The sequence below is a fragment of the Orycteropus afer genome, unplaced genomic scaffold (assembly GCF_000298275.1).
Source record: "Orycteropus afer afer isolate SDZICR_OR568_19922 unplaced genomic scaffold, OryAfe1.0 scaffold00370, whole genome shotgun sequence".
NCBI classification, from domain to species: domain Eukaryota; kingdom Metazoa; phylum Chordata; class Mammalia; order Tubulidentata; family Orycteropodidae; genus Orycteropus; species Orycteropus afer.
Genome location: NW_006921957.1, coordinates 2,130,223 through 2,156,404, shown reverse-complemented (window position 1 = coordinate 2,156,404; position 26,182 = coordinate 2,130,223). Strand labels below are relative to the sequence as shown.

Here is a 26,182-nt window from a genome sequence, read left to right as displayed (position 1 = left end):
AGCTGAACATATTCTTATTAGGTTAAAATCCTTCTCCTCTCAGATCTCCCTGAAATGTGACACGACACCTTTGATTCCTTTCTCATATAGTTGTACCATTTTGTCCAGTCCATTCTGACCCATAGTGACCCTATAGGGCAGAGTAGAACAGCCTCAAAAGGTTTCTTAGGCTGAAAATCCTTATGGGAGCGGACTGCCAGCCAGGTCTTTTCTCCTGCAGAGCAGCTGGTGGGTCTGTGAGTTGGGACCACTGACTTCTTGGTTAGCAGCGGAGCTCTTAACCACTGCGCAACCAGGGCTCCTTAATCAAAAAGTAAACCAGAAAACCAAACTCCCTCCGTGGATTTCTGAGGCGGTATCTCTACGGAAGTAGATTGCCCAGTCTTCCTTCCAAGAAGTGGCTGGTGAGTTTGAACTGCCAGCTTTTTGGTTAGCAGTCAAATACCTTAGGCACTACACCACCAGAGCTCCCAATCAGACCCGACTTTAGTGACTCCTCCTTGGGTTGCCAAAGCAGTATCACTACGGAAGTAGATTGCTCCATCTTCCTTCCGAGGGGTGGCTGGTGGGTTTGAACCGCCAGCCTTCTGGGTAGCAGTCAAGTGCCTTAGCCACTATGCTACCAGAGCTCCCTCCCAACCATACAGTAGACGATAATTACTTGTCGACTGGACAAATCATGAAAAGATGTCATTATCTGAATATTACATATCTCTTTATGAGTACATTGGAAGATGGAGAAAAAGGAGGTAGACCAGCTGGATCGCTCTAGGCCTTAGAAGTTTTCGTTTTTTAAAGAAATCCCTTCCCATCTCAGAGCTGAACCCGATCTACCCCCCCCATTAACTCTCCTTTCAGTACACGTAACATCAAAACTACAAGTCCCATAAGGCTGGCCGATGGGAGCCATCGTATTGACACACCTTAGCGCGCATGTCGGCGGGAGAGCGAGCATTTGGAGAGAAGAAGCCCCGCCCCCCCGCAGCCCATTGGTCGAAGGAGCCGGCAGCAGGCTCTGCGGTTGGCCACAGCGCCCGCCCGTCTGCTGCGTCGGTCGGGGTCAGAGTGCGCGGAGGTGAGTCGGTGTGTTGTGGACTCGTGGTGCTGGCTGCCGCTGTTGAGGCGGCCGGGAACGGGCGGTGGGGAGCGGGCGGAGCTGGTCCTGCGTCGGCCTGGTCAGCGCCACAGTCGGCGCGGGCCGCGCCCGTCGCCGTAAACTCCCCTGAGCGCCTGCTGAGGCCGGGGGAGACATCGGGGCCTGCACCTGAAAGGAGCCTGCGGCGCTGGCCCCGAGGAGGGGGCGTTGCCATGGCGACAACCTCTCCCGCAGCTGACGGGGGACGGGGGCGGCCCTGGGAAGGAGGGCTGGTCTCCTGGTCCCCTGCGCCTCCTCTTACGCTCCCCTGGACTTGGATGGGCCCGAGTTGGGGGCAACACCCCGGGGTGGGTGATGCGGGCAGGCCCCCCAGGTTGGGCCCTGGTTAATGCATGCGGGGTGAGGGTCGCGGCGCGTAGTTTATGTAGTCTGGGGTATTGGTCCATATGCTAACCCTGAGTGCGTGATCCTGAGTAACGTTCTAATGGAGAGGGAACTGGGTAGGGCTTTTGAAGACAGACTTAGGTGAGGTGATTAAGGAGGCTGACTTCTTGAGATTACTAGGGAAGAGAAAGATTTGACCAAAAATAGAAACCGAGCAAGGAGATAATAGTAGATAGAACATCTCCTTTCTTCCTCCTCGACACACAGACACACCAGGTTAGCAGGTTCCCTTTTTGTAAACGCATAGTGGTTGTAGTGGTGATGGTAGAAGGAATGATATGGGGCCTAATGTGGCTAGCTGTTTGTCTTTCCTGCAAGTGGTTCAGCAACAGGTGTTTTCTTAAAACAAAAAAGCACGAACTTGGATTGGGACTTAACTGTGAGTTCTTGCAAAATAATAACTGCTCCTTCTTGATTTGGAAGATGTTGTGGGGCTCCCTCATTTGGGGTTTGGATTCTGACCTTAGGGTTAGATTTTGCAAACTGATAAGTGTCCGTTATTGCCTCTGCCAGAAAGGTCTCTGGCCACTTCTATGGCATTTACTCTTGTCAGACATTTCATCAGTTTCCCAGGTGAAGGGCAGCTAAACATGAATCCTATTGGCTAAAGACTAGACTCAAATTTGAACTGTAGAGTAGACTGTGATTGGCTGAATGATTTTTGATTGTAGTTGCTACCAGAAATTGGCTTCATCAAATTCTGCTTTATTCTGACTTTATCATACACAGCATTCCTTGTTTTAGTGGGTTTGTGAGTGGAGTCTAAGTATATTATACCTGAGTCCCTTACCATTTAAAAGCCGATTTATAAACAGGGACTTGGAGTGTGACTTCACTAATGTGTGTGTCTGTGATCTCAGTTAGAAACCCACTTGGCTGCCTTTCCTCAGAGAGGTGGGGATGGGGGAAGGGAGCTGCTGGGAAGTGATTGATAAGGTTTCCTTTATATGGATTCTGTGGTGCTTCAGTGGAGCTCAGAGCACTTTGGCAACTTAAGCACTCCAAATTAAAAGCTCATTAACAATTCCTGCCCAAAGATCCTGTAAATAATCAGCTAGCTAGGTTATAGAGCTTGAATAAGAGTTCTCCTCCCAACTTGAAATTTGCAAATAAAAGTGTATTCCCTTTCATTTTGAAAAACATTTTCTTTGTGGTGGGTTAAGTTGGTGAGTGGCATTTTCCTAGAAGATATCAGTAGAATAAAATCTTGAATGTGTAGAGTGGTAGATAGGTACAGATTGGTTCCAATCCTAGATGTTTGTGTTAGCCCACCAGGTCACACCTCTGCAACCTCTAGTCCTTTGAAAGATCTGCATTAGGTGGTAAATAGGGTAGATGTCTATTGATGATTTGACTTGTGGTTTAGTTACCTCGACTGTCTTAGAACTTGAACTGAAAGTATCCTGGAATTATTCCGTGGTCTGTGTGGCCATTTGCAATGTGATCTGTAAGTTTGTGAACTCTCCACCAACTTTAGTCCATCCTTACTTCCCTGACTTCTGAATACTGTCAGCCTTGCCAGTACCTCCCATACTTAGCTAAGGTCTGGGATTATCCTTCATGGCCATCAGTCTGAGCTCAGATATTGTAAATGTTCAGTGTTTTTATGAGATAAACCTTAGACAAGTATAAACAAAAAAACCAAACTCATTGTTGTCACGTCAGGTCTGATTTATAGCGACCCCTCCTTGGGTTTCCGAGGCGGTATCACTACAGAAGTAGATTGCCCAACTGGAAAACACAAAATTCATCATTCCCCAAACAAATTACAGCACAAGTAGCTTCTGAAAGCTCTACAGGGGCACTGCCCTACATAGTTCAATCCCAGAGTAGTTTTGGTTTAGGAATTTGAAGCACAGTGTGGTCCTTAAATTGTTGCAAACAGTAGCCCTATGGGAATTTGATCCTTAATGTTGAAATAGACTTGTTGCAGAAATCTGTATTTATCCACAGCATTGGGGCTTTCCAGCTCTCACAGAACATTCAGCATCTCCTGCTGCCAGTCTTGGCATCTTCGAAGTGAGGAGAGGTGAGAATCCTGTTGCATGTTCAAATTTGAATTCTTCTAAATATTTGGGCTTTGTGGGTGGGGTTAGGGAGCAGGTGCAGATTATACTTTTCTATTGCTTCTTCTGATAAAGCAGCATATGCTCAAAGCCTGTTGAAACTCCTCTAAAGTCTATAAAGTGGTAGAAGTTGGAGGTGGAGGGTACAAATCCTGGAGTTCTCTCATGATAACTTTATGGCTATCTCATGAGCACTTGCTTTAGGTTTAGGGTGCTTCAGTAGGGCCAGCACAGCCCTTTCTCCTTGGAAATACGTATCTTAAGACTATAGGAAAAACCACATTCCTTTGGCTTTTGATAATGCATTTGATTTTTGGAATCTTGATTTATTTTGGGTTATGGGTCACCTTTAAGTGATAATCCCAGCTTATCTCCATTTTGTAAGGATCAGGGACTCTCTAAAAAGGTAGACTCTGATGATTGATATCCAGGGACTCTTGAGGCCATTTGTTCAATAAATACTTACTAAGAGCCTACTAGGACTGGGCTGTGTTTTGTTCTGCTGTACATAGGGTCACTATGAGTTGAAGCCGACTCAACGGCTTCAACTCATAGTGACAACAACAACAACCTAACAACAACAACAAAGAGCCTTCTAAGGGCCAGCACTTTGCTGGATGTGGGATTGTATTGGTGAACAAGACAGTTGCTGTCTATGAGGCCAAGGAGTTTATAGATTTATAGAGGAGACAAAGAGTAAGAAGCAGTTATAGTATGCTCTGTGAGTGCTATACCAGGGAAAATAGGGGTATAGGAATACTTAGAAGGGGCCCTAACCTGGACTTGTGAGCTCAAGGAAGACTTTTCAGAGGAAATAACCTCCTTGCTTAGAATTAAATCAAGAGATGAGGGACGGATGTAATCAGAGCTTTGGTGGAGTTTGAGAAACTAAAGTTCAGTGTGGTTGAAATAGTCTTTAATGGGCAGGGGACAGGAGAATATGGTGAGACAAGATGGAAAGATTAGCAGAGGGACTGAGTGGGGCAGGGTTTAGGTGGTGGATTATACCAGGGGCTGGCATATTTTTCTGTAAAGGGCTAGATACTGAATATTTAGACTTTGCAGGTCACTGTTGAAACTACTCTGCTCAACTCTACTGTTGTAGTGTGAAAGTAGCCATAGATAGTAGATAAACAAATGAGCATGGGTGTCTTCCAATAACACTTTATTTATAAAAACAGGTGGTGGGCTGGATTGGCCCATGGATCATAGTTTTCTGACTCCTGGATTAGACTATCCTAAGAGTAATGAGGAGCTGATAAAAGTTTTAAGCAGTGGGCTGACGTTAGATTTGTGCTTTAGAAGGTGTGCTTTAATTTCATTGTAAGGAATGGATTGGAGGCAGAGAGACCAGTGGGGAGGCTGTGGCAATTACATGGATAGCATCTTTACATATTTCTCTCTTTGTGGCAATATTTTGGCCTTTAAAAATTGGGCATAACTCAGTCTTTGTGTAAATGTGTATACTGATACTCATTTCCTGGCTGTCTATAAGGAGCTTAAAGGATGTTTATCAAAGAATATACAGGAGATATCAGCTTCTGTTTTATAGACTGGCAAAGATACAGGAAGAGGAAGTTGGTATAGAATCAAATAAAGGGGTTTAGAAATTATTTTCTATTGAAGGAATGTGGAATAGATGGACCCTAGAAAGAGGTTTTAGTTTTGAGGCTCACAACTTAATGCCACTTGAATGTACACAAAGAGCAAAACCCATTTCCTAAGCTTTCCAGTGAATTGTCCTTTATCCTGTATATGTCCTCCTCAGTTTCTCTTTTCCTTGCATGTGGCAAACCGAAGACCTTTTCCTGGTTTGGAAAATATCTCCCAGTTTGGGTTTTATGGTACATGTCAGGCAAAGGGACCAAATAAAGTATTTGTTTAGTGTCCAGTGAATAGGTTAGAGGTGAAGGTCCTGTGTCTACTCTTTATCTTTCTCTTCCTATAGGTCCCAGTGAACTTGGGTTGCTGGATCCTATACGTATTTGATAACACTGTGTGACCTTGGGCAAGTGACTTACCTCTCTTAAGTTTTGTTTCCCTCATCTGTAAAATGGAAATATAGAACTTCTTAGGGTTGGTGACAGGATTTAATGAGATAATGTATATAAAGCTCTTAGGACGTTGCCTTAATAACTTTTATTATTAACGATATTTTACATAATATTTTTTAAAAAATGGTCAGCAATTGGGTGACTTGGCCTTTGGCTTAGTTTGTTTTGGATTTGTTTCCTAGTTGTCATTGTGGCCATGTAATAGAAGCATAGCCCAAGGTTGTTGCAGCCAGTAGACAGGAGGAAGTTATAATGAAAGCAAGGCACTGTTCTTCCTAATGGGAAATTTTCAGACAGCAGGAGTCCCATCCAGAATCCTAGAGCTTTCTTCAGGGGGATCTTATCCCCAACATCATCAGTGAAGCAGATTTAGAGAGTGCTTCCTGAAAGAAACTCACTAAAGCATGATAATCCATATCATGTTTGGGATGATTTTTCAGTGTTGTCATCATTGTGGCCCTACATCTTTGTAAAGTGCCTTTCAAATGTTTTGTATTACTTTTAACCACCACTCTGGGAAGTAGGTCAGACGGTCAGCATTATTGTCCCTGCTACCCATGTGAAGAAACTGAGGCCCAGGAAGGTTAAGTGAGTTGCCTGAGGTCATGCTGTGAGTTGCTGTCAGAGCTAGAGCAGATTTGCTTCCAGATGAAATTGTGTTAGTTTATTGCTGTGATTTCTCTTCCCTTGAGTGAGAGATGAATAATCATTGTACAACTGCAGTTTGATGCATGCCTTGTCCAGATGTGCTAGGCTTAATTTGGGTCCCACTTTATCCACTTGGTCCTGTTGGGTTTTAATTGATGACTGCTAAGACCAGGCCTGTTTGGGAAGCAGATTCCCTTTGGGTCATTGTTTTTATCCCATCCTCCTTTGGTGACATTCCTGGGAGAGCCTTGGGTTACGAAGGATTGCTTTGATATGTTCAAAATTGTGCCTTGTGCCCCACAGCTACAGGTAAAATCAAAAGGCAGATAATTTATGGGAGTGTCAGAGCTGGCCGCTGGCACCTCGGGAGGCCATTAGTATGCCTGTTCAGACCCTCTGTGTCCTTGCAATTGATTCCTCTTTGCATGAGCCTGATTTGGGAAGCTGTAGATCTGTGGGTAGTGATTGGATGTGACAGTCCAAACACCGGTCCCTAAATTAATCCTTTTAATAGTATTCCGGCACCAAAGTAATTCTCTCTCTCTCTCTCTAAACTGGGGAGGACAGGATGGGGTGAGCTGGAAGGGAAAAGAGAGAGAGAGAGGAGAAAGAAAGGGGAAAGAAAAGAAGCTTTGGTTGGTGCTTAGTGCCCTGCACTGTTCTGGAATGTTCTGATTCCAGAGAGCTTAGCATTGTGACTTTGGGCATACTAATTCATTCAGCAAACATTTACTCACATTTACTTTGTGCCTGGCCCTGTGCTGGGTGCTAAGGATACAGAAATGAATAAAACATGGTCCTTGCCTGTAGGGTTCTGTTTCAGCTTAGTGTTTCGCAGACTTGTAAAACTCATGCACCGTTTAGATAAAAAGACAAACCCCATGCTCTTCTTTAATGATATTTGAAATTTCCAAGTATATTAAAGGTTCTGACAAAAAACAAGTCGAAGAAATTATCATGTTAAATACACGTTTTTATACATATTCACACACGCCTGCTACCTTCCATCCTCCTCTTGCTCCCTGAAATTTACTAGTAATGGGAGAAGCAGATACCTAAAATCTCACAATATAGTGAGATAAAAGTTATGAACTAGGAATACATTGTGCTACTGGAGCACATTTAGGCGATTAACTTTATAAAGGGGTGCCATAGAAAGCTACTAAAAAGGAGATTTGAACTGGATTTTGAAGAAGGAGCAATAATTTGTGTGGTACAAAATAGAGGAAATAGATTCCAAAACGGACAAAGCCCAGATTTGTAAAGGGAAGTGTCACTTGTGGAACCCTGAGTGAGAGCTGGTGGTAACTCTGCCTCATTCCAGTTTCTCTACTCTATAGAATGGGAGGATTTGTTTCTCTGGATTGCCAAGTGGCTTTGCATTCCTTGTGCTGCTATCGTGTTAATCCACGGCACCTCTCCTAGTTGCTCCTTTTGTACCCACAGGTGCGATTTGTTTTTCTTTTTAAAATACAAAAAGATAATTATGAAAACAAATTTGGATGATTTGGACAAACTTAATTATTGCTAATGGTTGAGTTACTTTCAGTTAAGTCACACTTTATACCTCCAAAGAAAAATTGAAGTTGATAAGTGTCGTTAGCCTTATGGCTAATGGGGGCATTAATCAGGTGGGGAAATGTGGACTGTCATACTTGGGAGAGGAGAGCAGGACCCCGAAGCTGAGTGCCTCTGAGTCTTAGTTTCTTTGTGTACAAAAATGAGAATACTGTTACCCATTTGGGAGCTCTGGGGGTGTAATGGTTAAAATTTTGGTCAGGTAACTAAAAGGTCAGTGGTTCAAGCCCACCACCTGCTCTGCAGGAGAAACATGAGGCAGTCTGCTTCTGTAAAGATTTACAGCCTTGGAAACCTTGTGGATCAGTTGTATACTGGCCTATGACTCGGTGGCAGTGGGTTTGGTTTGGTGGTTTTGGTATTGCCCATTTTGCTTTGTAGTTGATAGGGGTAAATGAGATAAAAATATAACCCCACCAATACAGTGCCTGATTTATAGTAGATGTTCAGAAAATGAGTTTCACTTTCCTCTTTTCATTTATTAACAAGAGCTCTCATTTATTGAGCACTTACTTTGTGTTAGGAATCATGCAAAGCACTTTATCTACATCAGATGGTTGAATTGTATAACTCTCAAAGAGGTAGGTATTATTTTTATAGCTATTACAAAGAATACATGGTAGAGTCAGGATATGGACCTAGGTTTGTTTAATACTGGTGTTTTTACAACTAGGTTGTATGACCCTTGTTCTATGCTTGTTCTCCATCTTGGAAGGAGGGGTATAGTAGGTACTTGAGTTGTTCTAGGTACCTCTTTTTTAGGGTCAAGTCCTGTCCACAAGTGTGGGAGGAGCTACTTAAAGGAATGAGGGCACTCTACCATGCCTTTTATGCTATGCTAGAACACAAGCCCTTGTCCATTCTGATGTGTGATGGAGCTGCAACTCACTTGTGGAACTTACCAAAGAGACGTCTCTCAGCTTGGGTCCAGGAAGAAGTTTGCCTAAGCTACTGGGTTTACAAAGAGCAAAAGTCATGAGCGCTCCTTTGTGCCACCTTGAGCTTCTGAGATGGCCAATTGAAGGAAAGAGCAAGGCTGCTGTAGCTTGTTGTGTTGTGTTCTGGATTTGGTATCCTGAAGGCCTTTAGTGACTTTAGCCCTGCTGATAGTTTGGGATTAGCAGGTGCTTCTGATGTTGAGGGAGCTATCCCTAGCCCTGTCCTACAAGCAGTAGCAGCTATAGCTACAGGCCAAGACAGTAATATGTTTAGAGAGGAGGGTAGTGCTTTGTTGGGTTGAGGACCCAGTTTTAGAGTTCCTGCTTCCATTCCACTTTTGAGCCACCAGGAGGTCATGCTTTGTTTCATCTTCAGCTGAGGACTCTAGTTCTTCAGCAGAGGCCCAAGCCTTGACTTCTCTTCTGAGACTGTAGAAAGTTTATGGGATGAGTGCTGAGGTTTGCTTCTTGTGGCACTGTGGCAGTCACTCTTTACCCCTCCCCTGTCCTGTAGTGTCCAGAGGCCCTGGCCTGAGAGTTGGGAGCCTTGGGTTCTAGTTTTACTCTGACTTGCTGTGTGAACCTTGGGTAGGTCCTTTTCTCTTTCTGAAGCTCCTTTCCCCTGGCTAGCTGGACAGTGTAACCTCTGAATTTTTCACCTTTGGCAGTCTGATTTTCATAGGAAGTGCTCTGGCAGTAACAAGGTATTCATTAGATTGAAAATTGTGACTTTTGAAGGCATGCAGTTTATTAATATTTTTTTCCTAGGCTATTTTTAGCTACATAAGAAAAAGCCTGTGACTGAGCAAGTTCCAGACAGGTGTTACTGTGTTCTTTTCGTTGCCTCTGTGGGTGGCTTAGGTGACTGAGGACTTGGGATATTGTAGGTCAGGTTGGAATGGGAACTTGGCCCAAGACTAGGAGCTGAGGAAGCTGCAGCTGTAGTGGTCCCGGATGCTTCCAGTCGCCTAGACACAGAACCTGTTTGTGATGCCTTAGAGTTTCTCTGGAATGTACTCTTCCCTGCCTAGGCTGGCTTTTAATGGAATGGATTGAACCCAGGGGTGGGACAAATCCATACCCTCCCTCAGAGATTACAAGTATATACAGTTGGGGAGGTGGGGTGGGAGTAGACCACGTATTTCATGATGGGCTTCTCTTGTTTCCCCATCTCCCAGGCTCCCCTGGCCTGTGTATGTGGATATTAAAGGATAGCCGCCTCCCTATGCCCTCCCTTCCACCCTTTAGTAATGGAAGGCTATAAAATGTCTATTTACCCAAGACACCAGAATGAGTCCTCTGTGGTTCCACTAATCTGGTGATTTGGTGCTTCTTTGGTCTCTCAGGTAAATACAGATTGAGTCTTTTTATAAAGGCATATTATTTCCCTCATTAAATGTGTGTTTTGGCACATGCGTTATTTACCTGATAGACAGTAATGGCTGCAGAGGAGCCATTGCTGTCTGTTGTGTAAATACTCTGCTCAGAGAACATCCTCCAGGGGCTGTGGCTCAGGCCTGTTTCTCCAAATCAGGCTGGCACTGTGGCAGTCACTCTTTACCCCTCCCCTGTCCTGTTGGGGCGCTGGTCCCATCATTTTGAGGAGGGAATCATTCATTTTCCTCCTTGCCATAGGCTACTTATTACCTTTATTTTGCTAGGAGAAGGGAAAGGATGTCTGCAAAGAAATGTGTATAATACTGGTCTTTGATGAAAGCTGCTGTTGTTAGCTGCCGATTGAGTCAGCCCCCGATTTGTGGTGACTATGCAAACAGAATTCAACCCTTGTGATGAGGGTTTTCATTGGCTGATTTTTTGGAAGTAGATCTTCAGGCCTTCCTAGTCTGTCTTAGTCTGGAAGCACCTTTGAAACCTGCTCAGCATTATAGCAACTCGCAAACCTCTACTGATAGATGGGTGGTGGCTGCACTGAGGTACATTGGCTGGGAATGGAACCTGAGTCTCTTGCATTGAAGGTGAGAATTCTATCATGGAACCATCACTGCAGAAATACATAGACTCATGAACTATTTCTTTTGCGTTCTGTCCCCCAACTAGCTACGCAAAGCCCTAACTGATGTTTTAGACTTATATTTTGCATGCTTGTGACTAAAATAAAAAGACATCAGTAGGAAAGAGAAATCCAAGGGCAGGTGGGGAGCCTCTGCAGGGAGTACAAGGATATTTCCTGAGAAGCCCTAAAGGTGGCAGGAGTGCCCATCCAGAGGGGCAGTGAATGATGGTTCTTTTTTTTTTTTTTTTATTGTGATTGGGTGAAAATTTACAGAGTAAATACACTTTCCATACAGCAGATCACATACACTTTGTCTCATGACATTGACCATAATTTATCACAATGCAATATATCCCCTCCCACTTCCTCCTGATAGTTACCTCTTCCCTGTGTCCATCCCTCCGTGCATTCCTACCGCATGAGCTGTCTCCCTGTGCCTTAGCAGCTGTTCTTTCTCTCTTGCTTAGTCTCTCCAAGGAGTGTATCTACCTCAGGTAAATGCTCAACTAGAATACCTGTCTATTGTTTGGCTGGAAGCCACAGGTGTGCGTTCAATTCCAGATCTGAAGGGCAGCTAGGGGCCATAGTCTCAGTTGTTCCACCAGGCTTGATCGGGCCAGCAAACCTGTTCCCCACTTTTTTTTTTTTTCCCAAATTGAGTTTTGTTCCACATTGTTCCCCTTACCTATCCAGGATCTCCTACAAAGATCCTCTTCCAAGTGGTTGACAGTAGTAGCCGAGCACCAAAATGATGGTTCTTTTATTGGAGACTTAGTTTGATAGAGAAAACTGGGTTGAGAGATGCTTTGAGTGCTGGATCTTACCAGCCTCCCTGCCAGAAGAGAGCATGCAGCTTACCTTCCTTGAACAGTATAGGGAGTTCACTCCCTCACAAATTGTTCTGTTTCTTTTTTTTTAACCACATTGTTTATGTATTTTTAAAGATAAGTTTTTAAAAGTTTGAAACAGTCCAATTTACATAAAAGGTGGAAGTACAGTACAAAGAATTTTTTTCATAAACTGTTTTGAGAGTTAAATTGCCAGCCTAATGCAACCCTAAATACTTTGCCTGATTCCCTACAAACAAGAACATTTTCCCACTTAAATCATAATACAACCATCAAAATTGAGAAATTAACACTGATAATGGTATTTTCATCTACTCCTGAAACCCCATTCAGATTTTGCTGATTGTCTCAATAATGTCCCTTCTAGCAAAAGGATCTAGTTCAGAATCATACCATTACATTTAATTGTTAAGTCTCTGTAGTCTTCTTTTAAGGAGTCTTGGTAACACAACGGTTAAGCACTCAGCTACCAATCAGAAGGTTGGTGGCTTGAATGCCTACCTATTGGCTCCATGGGAGAAAGATTTGGTAATCTGTTCCCATAAAGATTACAGCCTAGAAAACCCTATGAGACAATTCTACTCTGTTAACATGGGGTTGCTGAGTTGAAATTGACTCAGTAGCACCTAACAACAACAGTCTCTTTCAGACTTTCCTCAGTAAATGTTCCTGGATGCATGACCTTGATACTTTTGAAGATGGCACACTTGTTATTGTGTAGACTGTCCTTCAATTAGAATCTGTCTAATACTTTCTCATGATTAGATTCAGATGGTACACCTGTGTTAGGAGTATCACAGAAGTGATACTTTATTTTTCTCATTGCATCCTATCAGGTGGTGCATGATTTTGATTGATCCCATTATTATTGTTGATGTTCATTTTGAATTTGTGATTAAGGTGGTATCTGCCAGGCTTCTCCATTGTAAATCTCTTCTCCTCTCCTTTCCCATCACAGTTCATATTTAATAAGCATTTTATATGGGGAGATATTTTGAAACTGTATTTCTCATCAAACTTTATTTGTTTAATCTTCATGAACTTGTTGTTGTTATGTGCTGTTGTGTCATCTCTGACACTTAGCGACCCTGTGTACAACAGAATGAAACACTGCCCGGTCCTGCCCCAGCCTCACAATCCTTGTTATACCTGAGCCCAGTATTATAGCCACTGTGTCAGTCTATTTTGTTGAGGGCCTTCGCCTTTTTTGCTGACCCTCTACTTATTCAGTGCATTATAATCCATTACAATCATTATTTACCTTAGTGTTCAAATTGTTCCCTGTTTGCCTAGCGGGAGTCTTGTCAGGCTGGTTTCTGTGTTCTTTTGACATGCTCCCATCATTCTTTGAGCACTTCCTTGCTTTCTGGCACAAGATGTTCCAGGCTAACTTTGTACTGTCCCTGCCATAGATCTGGAATAAGCCATTTCTCCAAGGAGCCCTGGTTCTTTTTAATGGAGAAAGTTGTTTAGAAGGTCAGATCTGGGTCCTAGGTGTACTAATTGCTATTGTAATGTGGTGCTCTCAGATCACATTGATGAAAGCCGCTGTTGTTGTTACCTAGATATAACTAGAAAATATATATGCATGTGTGTATATATTTATATATAAATGTATGTGCATGATATCTATACTCACATTTACATGTATATTTATATATCTTATTATATTAGAAACCATGAGTTCATATTGTTGATTTCAATTCCAGTGTACTCACATAGACTGGAATTTTCTATTTCTCCTTTCCCTGACAGAAACCTGGTTCCTATTATCCTTAATATATCTACTTCTTTGATTAGTCCCCTTGCATGTAAACTAATTTTCCTTTGTTGCCATTGCCGTTTTCTCCCATGGGTGCCTTTTTACCGTGCTCAGGACACCCCATGTAAAACTTCCCCTATATGGATTCCCTCATCACTCCCTTGGATTCTGACACATCTCCTGCTTTTTCATGGTTTCCCTCCTCTCCCTGCTTGGATTCTGATATTCCCCCTTCTGGTTCCTCCCAGTCCATTTGGTGTAGACACTTATGTTGCTCTTCTGCACCTAATGGCTTTAGGTTTGACTTACTCAGGAAGGGAAGAGGAAGGAGCTGCCTGCTGTTTCTTGACTTGAGCTGAACTTGGTTGTTAGAAGTAAGAGAGGTAAAGAACCCAGTTGCTGACATGTGGAGGCCTTGTACCCTAATGTCTATTCTCCAAATTTCTTATAGGAGAGACTTTTTGATGTGGGTGAAATAAAGTGAGAAAGTGACATTTGTAAGCAAGAGGACTTCTGGTCATGAATGTGTTATCCATGGGAGGGGTTAGGGTATATATAGTATGTTACATGGGAGGGCCAGAGCGTTCTAAGGATGCTCTGAGTATGCTTTATGAATTAGTTGGATTTATGGGCCCACAGTGAGCAATGCCAGATACTGCTATAAGGGTGTTACATGTGTCATCTTATTCTCAAGGAGTAGGTACAATCATTATTGTCAGTTTACAGGTGAGGAATTGAGGAACAGAGCTTGCCCACAGTGCCATGGCACAAAGGCAAAAGTCAAACCTGGAAGCTCTCCTTAATCATGACACTTACCTGAAATATTTGGCAGATGGGGTCTGGTTGACTATATATACTATTTACATGCATTGAAGAACATTAAAACCTGCAAAAGCTCTTATGTGTAGCCTGACTGCAGAATGTTAGAGAAGAATTTTAAGGGCCTCAGAGACTTAACTAGATTGGGAAATTTGTGCAGACTGGTGTCTCCCACCCTGCAAGGCTTCCACTACTACTGTTCAGGAGTGGGTGATATGAAGAGTTATGTTGAATCCAGGCTTTGAAAAGGATATTGGCACTTTACCCTTTCCAAAGGATTCCATAGTGAAACTCAAGCCAACCTTTGCCTACCCTGGGCTGAGAAATTTTAGTTGCATTTTTGGAGAGGTTATAAAGCAGTGTTGAAAACAATTTCTGCAGTTGTGTAGGATCCACGAAGAACTTAAAACGCTTTTTGGTCTTAACACCACTGAGTCCCCATAGAATTTCGCTATAACCAAACCCAACCCACTGCCATAGAGTCGATTCCAATTCTTAGTGACTCTATTGGATAAAGTAGAATTGTCCCATAGGATTTCCAAGACTGTAAATCTTTTTTTTTTTTTTTTAATTTTTACTGTGATTTGGGTGAAAGTTTACAAAGCAAATAGATTCTCCATATAGCAGTTCATACACATTTTGTTTCATGATATTGACTTTAATTCCCCATAGGGTAACACTTCCTCCTCATAGTTACTTCTTCTCTGTGTCCTCTCCCCTGCACTCCTGCCAACCCCCCCCCCCCAGCTGTCTCCCTGTGCAAACACTGCCCTTCTCTTCTCCCATGATTGATGAAGGTTGTAAATCTTAAGGGAAGCAGACTGCCTCATCTTTGTCCCATGGGGCCTCAGTGAGTTCGAACCTCTGACCTTTTAGTTAGCAGCTGAATGCCTTAACCACTGTGCCACCAAAGCTTCTTGAATCTTACTATAAGGATAGAGAAATTGAGGCCCCACACTAGCATGTAGCCTAAGTTATTGCTGTTCATTCAGTGAGTCTGGAAGGGCTGGGAAGAGACGTGATACTTGATTTTGCCCTTGTCTGCTGAGGTAGTAGTGACCTTATTGCCTCGGAATATGCTGTGGGCTTCACAGTATACTGTCCCTTCTACCATACACAAGGGGAGCTGGGCACCCGCTTGAAGCCATTCAGAGGCACACTTTTGACTCTTGTGAGGGGGCTTTAGAAGGCATAAACTATGACTATTTCTGTTTTGAGCACTGAGGTTTCTTGTCTTTGAGGATTAAAGTTGAGGGACATTGAGTGTTGTATATAAAGGGAAAAACGCAGAGTTTCTGCTTTGTTCCTATATTTTTTTTAGGAAGCTTGAGTTATTTGTGAGTAAAACTTTAGACTTTGATTTTATTATTTAGTCAGTCCTCTGAGGAGCAGACATTCTACAATTTAAAGGGAAAACTGTTCAAGGAAAAGTGATTCAAACTTTTTTTGTGTGCACATGTTCACTCAGAAAACTTTACTAGACTTATAGCCATGCTCCCATTACTGCCACATCTGGGTTTTCCCTTTTTCTTCCCTATTTAAAAAAAATCCCCGCAATCATCCAGGGCCTCTACCAGTGAGTGAGTCTAAAGGCGGCCAGTGGGACGGCCTAAGGCTGTTGCCAGCTGTGCTCTTCAGGCATTGTTCATTCCCCCAGGGTGCCACTCACTAGTGTGGGGGTTGGGGAATCACCAGAATAACTTGAGCAAACTCCTCTGTGATTGGTTTTGTTCAGTTTCTTGTTAGGGGAGGAGGGTATGTGGAGATATCAAGGTGCGGACAGGAAAGCCAGGGGCAAATGGCTCAAAACGGAGCAAGGGGTATTTTCCATTGTTAAGTCTGAATCTACTTAGCTCCCAGGATTGATAGTCTAACTGGGTCACCTCATGCTACGTTGGAACCCTTAACTGTTGCCACCTGATAAGTGACCACAGAATTTCTTTCTCTTTTCTCTCTTGAACTTTAAAGCTCCACTTAAAGATGAAGACCAGTTGCATGTTGTTTTGAGAATGATCTTTGAGACTTAGAGCTGTAATAATGCTGCAGGTGCCGGTATTAGGGTCTTGAACTTCAGTAATGAATACTGTGATTTAGAAAAGGGGCCCAGAAACTGGGCAGTGGTTCATGTTGTGTGATTATTCCTCAAGATTGGGTGGAACCAGGGCCACAGTGGGAGGGGAGTAACCCAGGCTCTCTCTCTCTCTCTCTCTCTCTCTTTTTTTTTTTTTTAACTTTCCTCCCCTAAGTTTTAGATGCTTCTGGATGTTCAATGCTAGCACCTTTACAGACTGGAGCAGCTCGATTTTCTTCATATTTACTTTCAAGAGCAAGAAAAGTGCTGGGCTCCCACTTATTTTCTCCCTGTGGTGTTCCGGAGTTCTGCTCCATATCCACCAGAAAGCTGGCGGCCCACGGCTTTGGCGCATCCATGGCGGCAATGGTGTCCTTCCCTCCCCAGAGGTATCACTACTTTTTAGTGCTGGACTTTGAGGCCACGTGTGACAAGCCACAGATCCATCCTCAGGTAACTGCTGCATCATTGATTGAGAAAAGGTGGGGTGGGCAAGGAGGGAGGGAGGATAATCTTGCTTCCTAGGACCCAGAGGTGTTTTCTCATGTTCTGGCTTTCTGCTATTCATCTGGAGGTCCTGTCTTGGAAGTAGGACTTGATTCAGGCAGGCTAGGGTAAGGTAAGGAGCTCTGGTAGCATAGTGCCTAAGGCACTTGACTGCTAACCAGAAGGCTGGTGGTTCAAACCTACCAGCCACTCCTCGGAAGGAAGGTTGGGAAATCCTACTTCCGTAGTGATACTGCCTCGGAAACCCAAGGAGGGGTCACTATGAGTTGGGGCCGACTCGACGGCAAACAACAACAACACAACAACAGGGTAAGGTAGACCTGAGAAGTGGTCTCTTGGGAGAATTGGGCATGTTTTTCTCTCGGGTCTCAGCTTTGCTGTCAAAATATTTTCTTCTCTTTTTCCTCTCTTTTTTTTCCCCCCTCCCTCCCTTTTTTGCTGCTGCTACTGCTGCTACTGCTTTTTTTTTTTTTTTTTTTAAATGAGTTATGTGGTAGTCAGCTCCAAGATGACCCCTCGTGATCTCTGCCTCCTGGTACTTATACCCATGGTAGTCCCCTCTTACACTGAATCAGAGCTAGCCTTGTGTAACCAATAGAATATAGTAGAAGAGACAGTGTGTGACTTCTGAGGCTAAGTCATAAAAGGCATTGCTGTCCTGCTTGCTCTTTTGGATTACTTGCTGTGGGGGATCCCAGCCGCCATGCTACGAGGAGGCTCAAGCAACCCAGTGGAGAGGCACATGTGTATAGAAACTGACTTCTGGCCCAAAGCCAACATCGTTTTGCCAGCCGTCTGAGTGAGCTATCTTGGAAGTGAACCTTCCAGCTCTAGCAAGCTTCCAGATGATTGCAGCCTCAGTGGAAATCCAGCTTCAACCACAGAAGAGACTCTGAGGCTGAACTAGCTAATCCAGTGACTCCTGAATTCCTGACTCGCAGAAACCATGAAAGATAATAACTGATTATTGTTTCAAGCCACTCAGTTTTGGTATGATTTGTTATATAGCATTTGATAACATGAATGAGCATCATTGTTGGCCCACTGGAAAGGAAAATTTCTTTGCTGGATTTTTTTTTTTCTTCTTTTAGCCAGCTGTGTTCAAAAACCTTTGACTTTTTAAGGTAGTGCCACTAGGGAGCCTGGACTAGCAGTAATGAAGCACATAGACTGCTATGCTAATTGATGTTAGAGTGCTTGGTGTTTGCTTTGGGGGACTGTTTGGGGCTGATGTGGCTGTTCATTACAGTGCATGGGCCTTGAGTATGCCTGACTGTAGATGTGTAATCTTCCCTGTGGGGCTGGGTTAGCAGGGTGTGTAACTTTGGGATGCATAGACATGTTGCTCTGGGAGCGTCTTTGAATTGACAGTAAGCAGAAGGAGATAAAAAGGGCTTCTGCATCAGCTACTGAGAAGCAGGGAGGAATGAGGCTCATTCAGAGATAAACTGGGCTCATTTCTCATGGCTGTTTTTTTTCAGGGTCTATCTTTAGAATGGTAGTTTATTTTACATAAAGCAGACACTAACCCCTTTACCTTTTCTAGTCCTTTGCCTTTACCACTTTCTCGTCCCCTCTTTACAATAGGAAAAGCAGTGGTCTGGCTTTAGGGCACTGGAATCAGGCCCACTGAGGGTTGGGAAAGTAGGAGCCAGATAAACAGAATGTTCTAAGGGAAGGAACTTTAGATGGAAAGGAATGCTACTTGTGAGCTAGCTACCTTAGCCACACTTCCTTTCTCTGCCTCTTGCTCTTGTCCCTTCTGTAGAATGTTCTCTGTCTTCCAAACTGCTGGACTTCCTCCTGGCATGGTGGGTGTGCCTGGGTAGTAGCTTGGAAACTTTGATTATGCAGATTATCCCAGAATGGGAATCAGGGATCCATATCCTAATATGCCACATTATTTCCCTACTGTTGTAGATTTTAGTCACTGAGTAAATTCCAGTAGGACCTGAGTCTAAAGCCCAGTACATCCCTGTTGCACATGAGTCATCCCTCTTCTGAACACTCATGATTGCTTGACACCTCCTTTATGGCATTTACTACTTTCTGCCTCCTGACCCACATTTATGTATATTTTCTTTTCAGTTAGACTGTAAACTCAGATAATTATGTAGGTCTGTTCTTTTGTCCTGCAGAGGGTCCTGCTATTGTTCCTGAGGTTTTAGCCTGATTCATGTCTCAGTTTGGTCTGTTAATATCACCTTCATCTGTCCTTCAAGGGCATTGTTTTTTTTTGCAATGCTTAAAACATAATGGACTACAGATTTCAATCAATTGTATCACCAGCTTCCCTCCCAGACCTAGGCACCAAGGTCTTCTAGACACAGGCTGTGGTAGAGCTTTATACTGTTTACTAGGATCTGGGCCTGATTAAAGATTATCTCCAGAATCAATGAACCCTGATGATGTGATTCCAAGGGCACTTAAGGAATTGGCTGCCCTGGTTCATTATTAGCAAAGCATTAGCTGTTGCTTTAGAGAACTCGGAAGAGGCATTTGCTGTGTTGCTTATCTTTAAAAGGGGAATACGAATGATCTGGGAAATTATAGACCCGTTAGTTTACTGTGATTCCAGAGAAGATACTTGACCTGATCGTCAGATAATCAATCAGCAAACAGCTAGAAGAGCATAGGGTACTGAGTAATAACTTACATGGGTTTGTGAAGAAGAGCAAATCCTGTCAGATCAATCTAACTTCTTGCTGTGACATAGTGATGGATTTGAGTGGCTCTAAGCCAGGTGATAAATGTAATGCATCTTGACTTCATTAAGCCTCCACAATGCTGTGATCAACAGGTAGGAAGGTGAGTTTGAGGCTAGACATCTATGTTGGACTGCCCATTGGACCACCCTTAAGAAAGGGATTGGCAGAGCAGGAGTGACTTGAGAAACCTGTTGTTAGTGGCATCTTAAAGCTTCTTCCTCCTCCTCTTTTTTTCCCCCTTTCTTTAAAGTTTGCAGAGCAGGATCCTGGTGGAATTCAGAGAAACATTGGAAGATGTATTGAAGAAGTCATCAGTTGCACAAATGGAATGGCTTTAACAAACAGGAGTTTATTCTTATAATTTGGAGACTTTGAGTCCAAGTTCAAAGTGCCAGGCTCTAGGGGCTGGGTGAAAGCCCCTCAACGTTGGGCTTCAGCTCTGCCTCCTGCTCCCAGCCCACTGAAGCTGGAGGCTTTTATTCACTCAGACAGCTGCTGGCTGCTGAGGCTGACAAGCCCAAGGTTGACAAGTAAAAAGGCACAGTCCTAATGGTACCAAACAACATGGCAGGCCACTAATTCAAGTCCACATGAAGTCCCAAGATCGGCAGGGTATGGCAGGCTGTTGAACAACGACTTGGCAGAGTTCAAGTGTGCCAAAAGGCTAGAGACTATTCCCAAGGTTTCTTCTTTTATGTAGGAAGCAGACCAAATCCCCAAGGCAGCTTACTCAGCTGCTCACAGTAGATTCCACCATGGAGTTGATTACCAGTCTCATCATGGGGAATACTACATCCAGCTGCCCAGCTACTCAGCCAGCCCCAGCCAAGGTGACACACAAACTTAACTACCACATAGCCTCTGTGTGTTTAGCTCTTCTGCTCAAGAAGCGAAGAAAGATACAATGAAGAAATTGGAAAAGCTCAGGATAAGAGTAACAGAAATGAATGGAGGAACAAAAATAGGACTTGGAGATACAGAAAAGAAATTAGAGACTGATTTCTTGTCCAGGCTAAATAAATGCATGTGGAAAATAATTATTCTAAGGAGTATGATAATAACTTGCTTTTCATTTTACTAATGACAAAAAAGAAGTGAATTAAAATTGAAAGAGGAAGGATTGAGATTTAGGGGTGAGAATGAACTTCCAGAAGAGATATTTGTAAAAAGGGCTGGAATATGGTGTGCAAGTTAGAGTCTCCTTCCCTACTGTTCTCAGAATGGCTCAGTGGCTGTCTGCTTGGCAGAGATTCGTTATGGGTAAGATCTGCATGTTTCTGGGTGCATTTGGGATTATGAATTGGAATCATCCCAGCTTCCATCTTCCAAGTCCCTGAGGCTTTAGTACTAGAGGCCTGTGTACTTCAGATTCTTTTTTTGTTTGTTTGTTTAATTATGATGTGGGTGAAACTTTACAGAGCAAATTAGTTTTCCCTTCAGTAGTTCATACACATTTTGTTTCGTGACATTGATTGCAATCCCCAAAATGTAACAGCTTTCTTCCCATATCCTCCCTGTGGTACACTTCTGATACTTAAGGGAGTGTGTCACACTCCTAAGGTGTGTAGGGGCAGAAACAAGTTTCAGGCCAGGCCCTGTCTGGAGGCTTGGCCTGGGACTTACTTCTCTCATCTGTGTCTAGTTTTCCGAAGTCCCTGAGTGAGCTTATTAGGACTATCCTAAAGGAATGCCATCATGAAAAACTAACAGGTGTAGCTTTGTTGTACTTGGGTGAGTATTGGTTATAAACATGGTAAAACATCTGGTATTTTCCGTTTATCATCATTTTTGCTGTTTATTTTTGTACTTTGTTCAGCTAGATGAAACTGGAGTGGTCGGTTTGCCAGTAATAGGCTTTTGCGTTCTGGTGTTTTGATTTGTTTTACATGTTTCGATTCAGCCTAACATGGTTAGGTATTGGTTGAAAATGACACTCTTTCATTTGAAAATATTTTCACTTAAATGTTAATTTAAGTGGTTTAATATTTTAGGGACTCTAGATTTGAAGAATATGAGTCCTTTCTTGTTTAAGGAATTGTTCCCTAATACAGAAGGAGATCTTATCTGGTCTAGGAGAACATGGCTTCTCTGTCCTCGCATCTTGCTCATTTTGGTGCGGATGTGCATCGGATGATGGTTGTTGTGACCCTGAGGCCCGGGGAGCAGCCTGAAAGCGTTGGTTGGATCTTTAATTGTGCACCTTTAACCTGGGGGCAAGTTCTTTCTCCACCTCAGTGTTCAGAAGAGACCAAAGCAAACGTAAGTGAGGAAAATGAGGTAGAGGCCACAGCACTTGGGGAGGAGGACATAACCTTAGCTGTCTGGGATGACCAGGGTGGGGGCAGCCCAGCTCTCCCCATCTGGGGAGCTGATGGCCTGGCTGCTTCCTCCCTCCCTGGATTCTCTCAGGCCATCCATCAGGCTCCTGGGTCTAGTCTTTTTCTCACTGCTTTGCAGCAGCCCTGCTGACTGTTTTCCTTCTCATCTGTATTCAAGTGCCTATAACTTTGGAGAAAAATGACCTTTGGGGTTGAGATTTTCTAGTGTTTGGTCTTTGTCCACAGGGGCTTTTTTTTTTTTTCCTTTAGGAAACCTTGAAGAAACTCCATCTGCATTTTGAGTTAGAACTATGAGTAAAGGAGTTTCTCTTTTATAGAAAATTTGTCCAGATGCAGAGTTATTTTTGGACGATGGGGTAGAGAGGGTTGATGGTCACAGAGGAGAAGGAATAATATAGAACAGAGGCATTCGGGGATTTCAGTATGACCTAGAGCTGGTACATCATTATTTGTCTTTTGTGAGACATTTTAGAAAAGTTTACAGGAAATTGGTTAAGGTCCTTAAAAATCAAACTATATTGATACCCTTCTCCTTCACTCAAGGCTGAAAGGCAGGGTTTCACTCCTCCCCTCCTTCCATACAGACATATCACTCTTTGATTCATGTTTAGCTCTTTTCTTTTTCTCTGTTCTTGGTTTCTTCAGTCTCCCAACTGGAAGGGTTCAATAGTCTTCAAGTGGATGGGAAGGTATTTCCCTAGAGAAAGAACCCACCCTTCTCTCTCCATTTGTCTGTCCTGGTTGCAGTCCCTCCAAGTGGGAGGTGCTAGGCCAGGCATTTTAGCAGAATAGCCCAGTTGTTGGGTTGTGGTCCCTCTGCCTGTGGCTCTAGTCAGCCTGTACTTTTTTCTGTACAAACAGGCGAAGGCGCTGACGCTATTCTTCTAAACTAGGAAATGAAATGCAAAACCGACGTTAATGTAACATTATGGTTGAGATTAAATGCACCAAAATCAGGAAATTCAAAGTTATGCTTCCCGCAGCAACTATAACTCAGCCTCATCTGGCGTGTGTAGTATTTTGTGTTAGTGCGGATGGTGTTATATGTTAAGACATTAAAGTTAACACCATAAGCAGAGCACAAAATGCTTGAGGGGGCTGAGTTATGATGACTGTGTGAGCCGTAAGTGTTCTTGCACAGGCTCTCCACTCCTGGAATAATTTCTCCCCTGCCCATCAGACCAATTATTGCCTTTCTTTTTAGTTGTATCTCTAGCTTAGCACATCTCTTCTTCCAGGGTCACTATAAATGAGTTTCTCCACTGGTGGCCAGTGATGGTGTGGGAATGGGCAGCCCACTAGGCCCTTTTGTCCTTTCTGTCTCTCCCTCCATAAATATGGTGCTACCCCCTCCACCTCCCCTCCCCGGTGGCTGTTCTCTGGTGGTCCCTCGTAAGGATGGGCCTCCCCTGATTCTCACTGTCGCTTCTCACTACTGCTCCCTGAATGGGAACAAGCCTTTGCTGTGTCCCGGTCCTGGCCCTGTTGTAACTTCATGTGAAAGCCGAAGGGCCCTTCTTTATTTGGAACAGACATAGCAATGTAGAAATAAAATATACATCTTGGCGAGTGGAGCACTGATGCATGGTGGTATTGCCTTGTGTGTTTGGCCTAGCAGAGGCAGGATCGAAGTGGGTTTATTTGCTCTGTTCAGACTGCTTCTCTACCTTCCCCAGGGTTTCTACCTTCAAGTTGCCATGGTATGTAGTTAGGTTATGGAGTGGCCTGGGGGTGGGGCCAGGAACTTTCCTTGGGGAGCCCTGGCTCACTGTGAACAAAATCACCACATAATTTAGTACAAATCAGGAAGCATCTCCCCCAGCCTCTTATTATCACGGGTGGCCTCCCCAGGGCTGAGACAGCTGCTGGAATGCAGATTTTGTTAGACAGGGCTACGGTTGGTGGTGGGGAAGAGCTCTGAAGAATAGGGCCATTGATAAATGGTGAAATCAGGGACCGTAGCAGTGGCACTGAGCTAGCTGCCTTTTAAAGTTCTTGTTGTATATGACAGAACCCACTAAGCAGGCAAAGGAATGAGGAGGACCTCATTGTAATCACCTTCAAAAAAAAAAAATCACTGCTGTCGAGTTGATTCCAGCTCATTGTGACCCCTCCTTGGGTTTCTGAGGAGGTATCTCTATGGAAATACATTGCCCAGTCTTCCTTCCAAGGAGTGGTGATCACCCTAGAGTCAATGAAAGGGCCCCTTTTTACTCATTTGATTGCAACTTTAAGCAAGTGCTGGGGATATAACAGGTAAGAACTAGCCCATGCCCTCAAGGAGCTTGTAGTCAAGAAGGGTAGGCACACATGTGACAGCCATTAAACAGTATGATAATTATTAGTACATATAGGTAAGAACCCAGTACACTGTGCACACAAAGGATGGGAGTGATCAGCCCTGTTCCCAGTGTTGGGGGAGGGGAGTTGCATAGGTTTTTGTATGAGAAACTTTGGAGAGTGGTGAGGGCCAAGTCTGCGTGAGTCCTTTCAGAACTGTTGTAGCAGGGGTGCAAGAAAGTGCTTGGAAGAGAGCTGGGATTAACAGTGTAAGCCTGGAAAAACTGACCTGGATCATAGGCTTATTTGTCATAATGTTGAAAGTGAGGGAGAGGGAGAAGGAAGACTTTAACCTTGGCAAATATTTCACCATTCAGTTAGTAGGATTATCTGTATCAGTTATAGGATAATTTTTCATATTCAAGCTGGAAGATCTTACTGGGATGCTGTAAGTGAGAACAGGAAGGTTAAAAGAGGCGTAAGAGAATTTTAGCCAATACATTGTGGGCTGGCCGGGTGCGTGGGGTCAGTGTGGAAATACGTCAGCTGAGGATTGGAGGTATTGTCAGCGCTAATCTGACATCTCAGCTACCATTGACGGTAGCTACCTGGTTGGGTTGCTAGGTCTCCAGGAAGAAGGAAGGGCTGGAGAATGATGTGACAGACCTCCCTAGTACTGGGAATTTGGATCTGGATCTGTTAGACATCCCATGGGAAGACCCACCTTTAATAGACCAGGGAGATTTAACCCTGCAAACAGATAAATAGCTAGTTATAACATAAAGAAAAGTATGGGAGGAAAGATTAATGAAGAGACAGGAGGGAGGTAACAAAAGCAGAGGTGACTGGATAGTCACCTGGGGTGGGGGTTGAACTCTCCCTCTGAGCTGCAGCAACAGGTATAACAGGTATAAACAAACCAAACCTGTTGCCTTTGAGTCAATTTTAACGCAAAGTGACCCTGTAGGATAGAGTAGAACTGCCCCATAGGGTTCCAAGGCTGTAATCTTTGTAGGAGCAGACAGCTACTTCTTTCACCTGTGGAGCACTGGTAGGTTCAAACCATTGACCTTTCAGTTAGCAACCAAGCCCTTAACCACTGTGCCACTAAGGCTCTTCTACAATGGGTCTCAGCTCTAGAAACTGAAAGCCAGCAGGTCAGGAAGGGGTGTTAGAAAAGAAATCCAGAGGAATATTTAGGATAAGCCCATAGGCTCTCCCTTCCCCCATCCTGTTTCTGCTTGTTTTTCCTCTCCCCTCTATTGATTATATTTCTTCTGTAGACCAATCTCAGTTGTTTGACATGAGGAAACTGTTATTAGGAGAAGCTTTCACCATCTCAGTGTCTTGTTGGGAAAAGAGATCCTGCATCATTTTGATTAAGATGCCATAGGGATGATTATTTTTTATCCTCTTATCCTGGGTGTTCACAATACTTAAAAAGCCCCCTAGTCTTACATCTTACATTTATGTGATGAGTTTTGAGCTCTAGCTGTTAAAATTGAGCCATAGCCCAGCCTAAAAGCTTGAAAGCAGAGTATTCCCAGACTGACACTAGCCCCACAAGCTGGCAGGTCTGCAGCAGAAGGGTGACCAGGCTGGGACAGGCAGAAAGGCGTTTGCATATATTAAGGGCTACCTGGACAAAACCCTGTTAGGTGCTGGGAGAATCAGAAAGGAGGTAATGCTGCTTAGACTCTGAAGGGAGATACGAACATCAGGGAAGCATTTATTCGGAAGTAGAGGTACCTTGGAATAGACTGCTTTTTCGGTCCTGACCCTGCATATAGTTGGCCAGTGGGAGATCTTAAAGGTCTTTCAGCAGCAACACAGGTCTGTTACATGAGTGCCTCTAATTCTGTGCTGTGGTCAGTGTCTAGTCCTGGGAACACCATTCCAGCCAAAGGCTGTTCTGAGGGCTAAGTCCTGGCAGAGGCTCATATTTCAAGATGCAGATGTTGCTGTGAGTAAAGGAATGTGCAGAGTCAACAGTGAGGTTGGGGGCAAACT

The 26,182-nt window shown here is 43.8% G+C and overlaps 1 protein-coding gene across 1 annotated transcript in view; it reads left to right on the top strand.

Moving 5' to 3' along the window:
• Positions 1-1,308: 1,308 nt before the first annotated feature.
• ERI3 (ERI1 exoribonuclease family member 3) overlaps positions 1,309-26,182 on the top strand; it is a 171,761-nt gene continuing 146,887 nt past the window's right edge. Inside the window, exons 1-3 of the mRNA XM_007953078.2 lie at positions 1,309-1,443; positions 3,494-3,569; positions 16,514-16,791. Of these exons, the coding sequence (XP_007951269.1) occupies positions 1,309-1,443; positions 3,494-3,569; positions 16,514-16,791 (489 nt within the window). The remainder of the gene's footprint in view (positions 1,444-3,493; positions 3,570-16,513; positions 16,792-26,182) is intronic.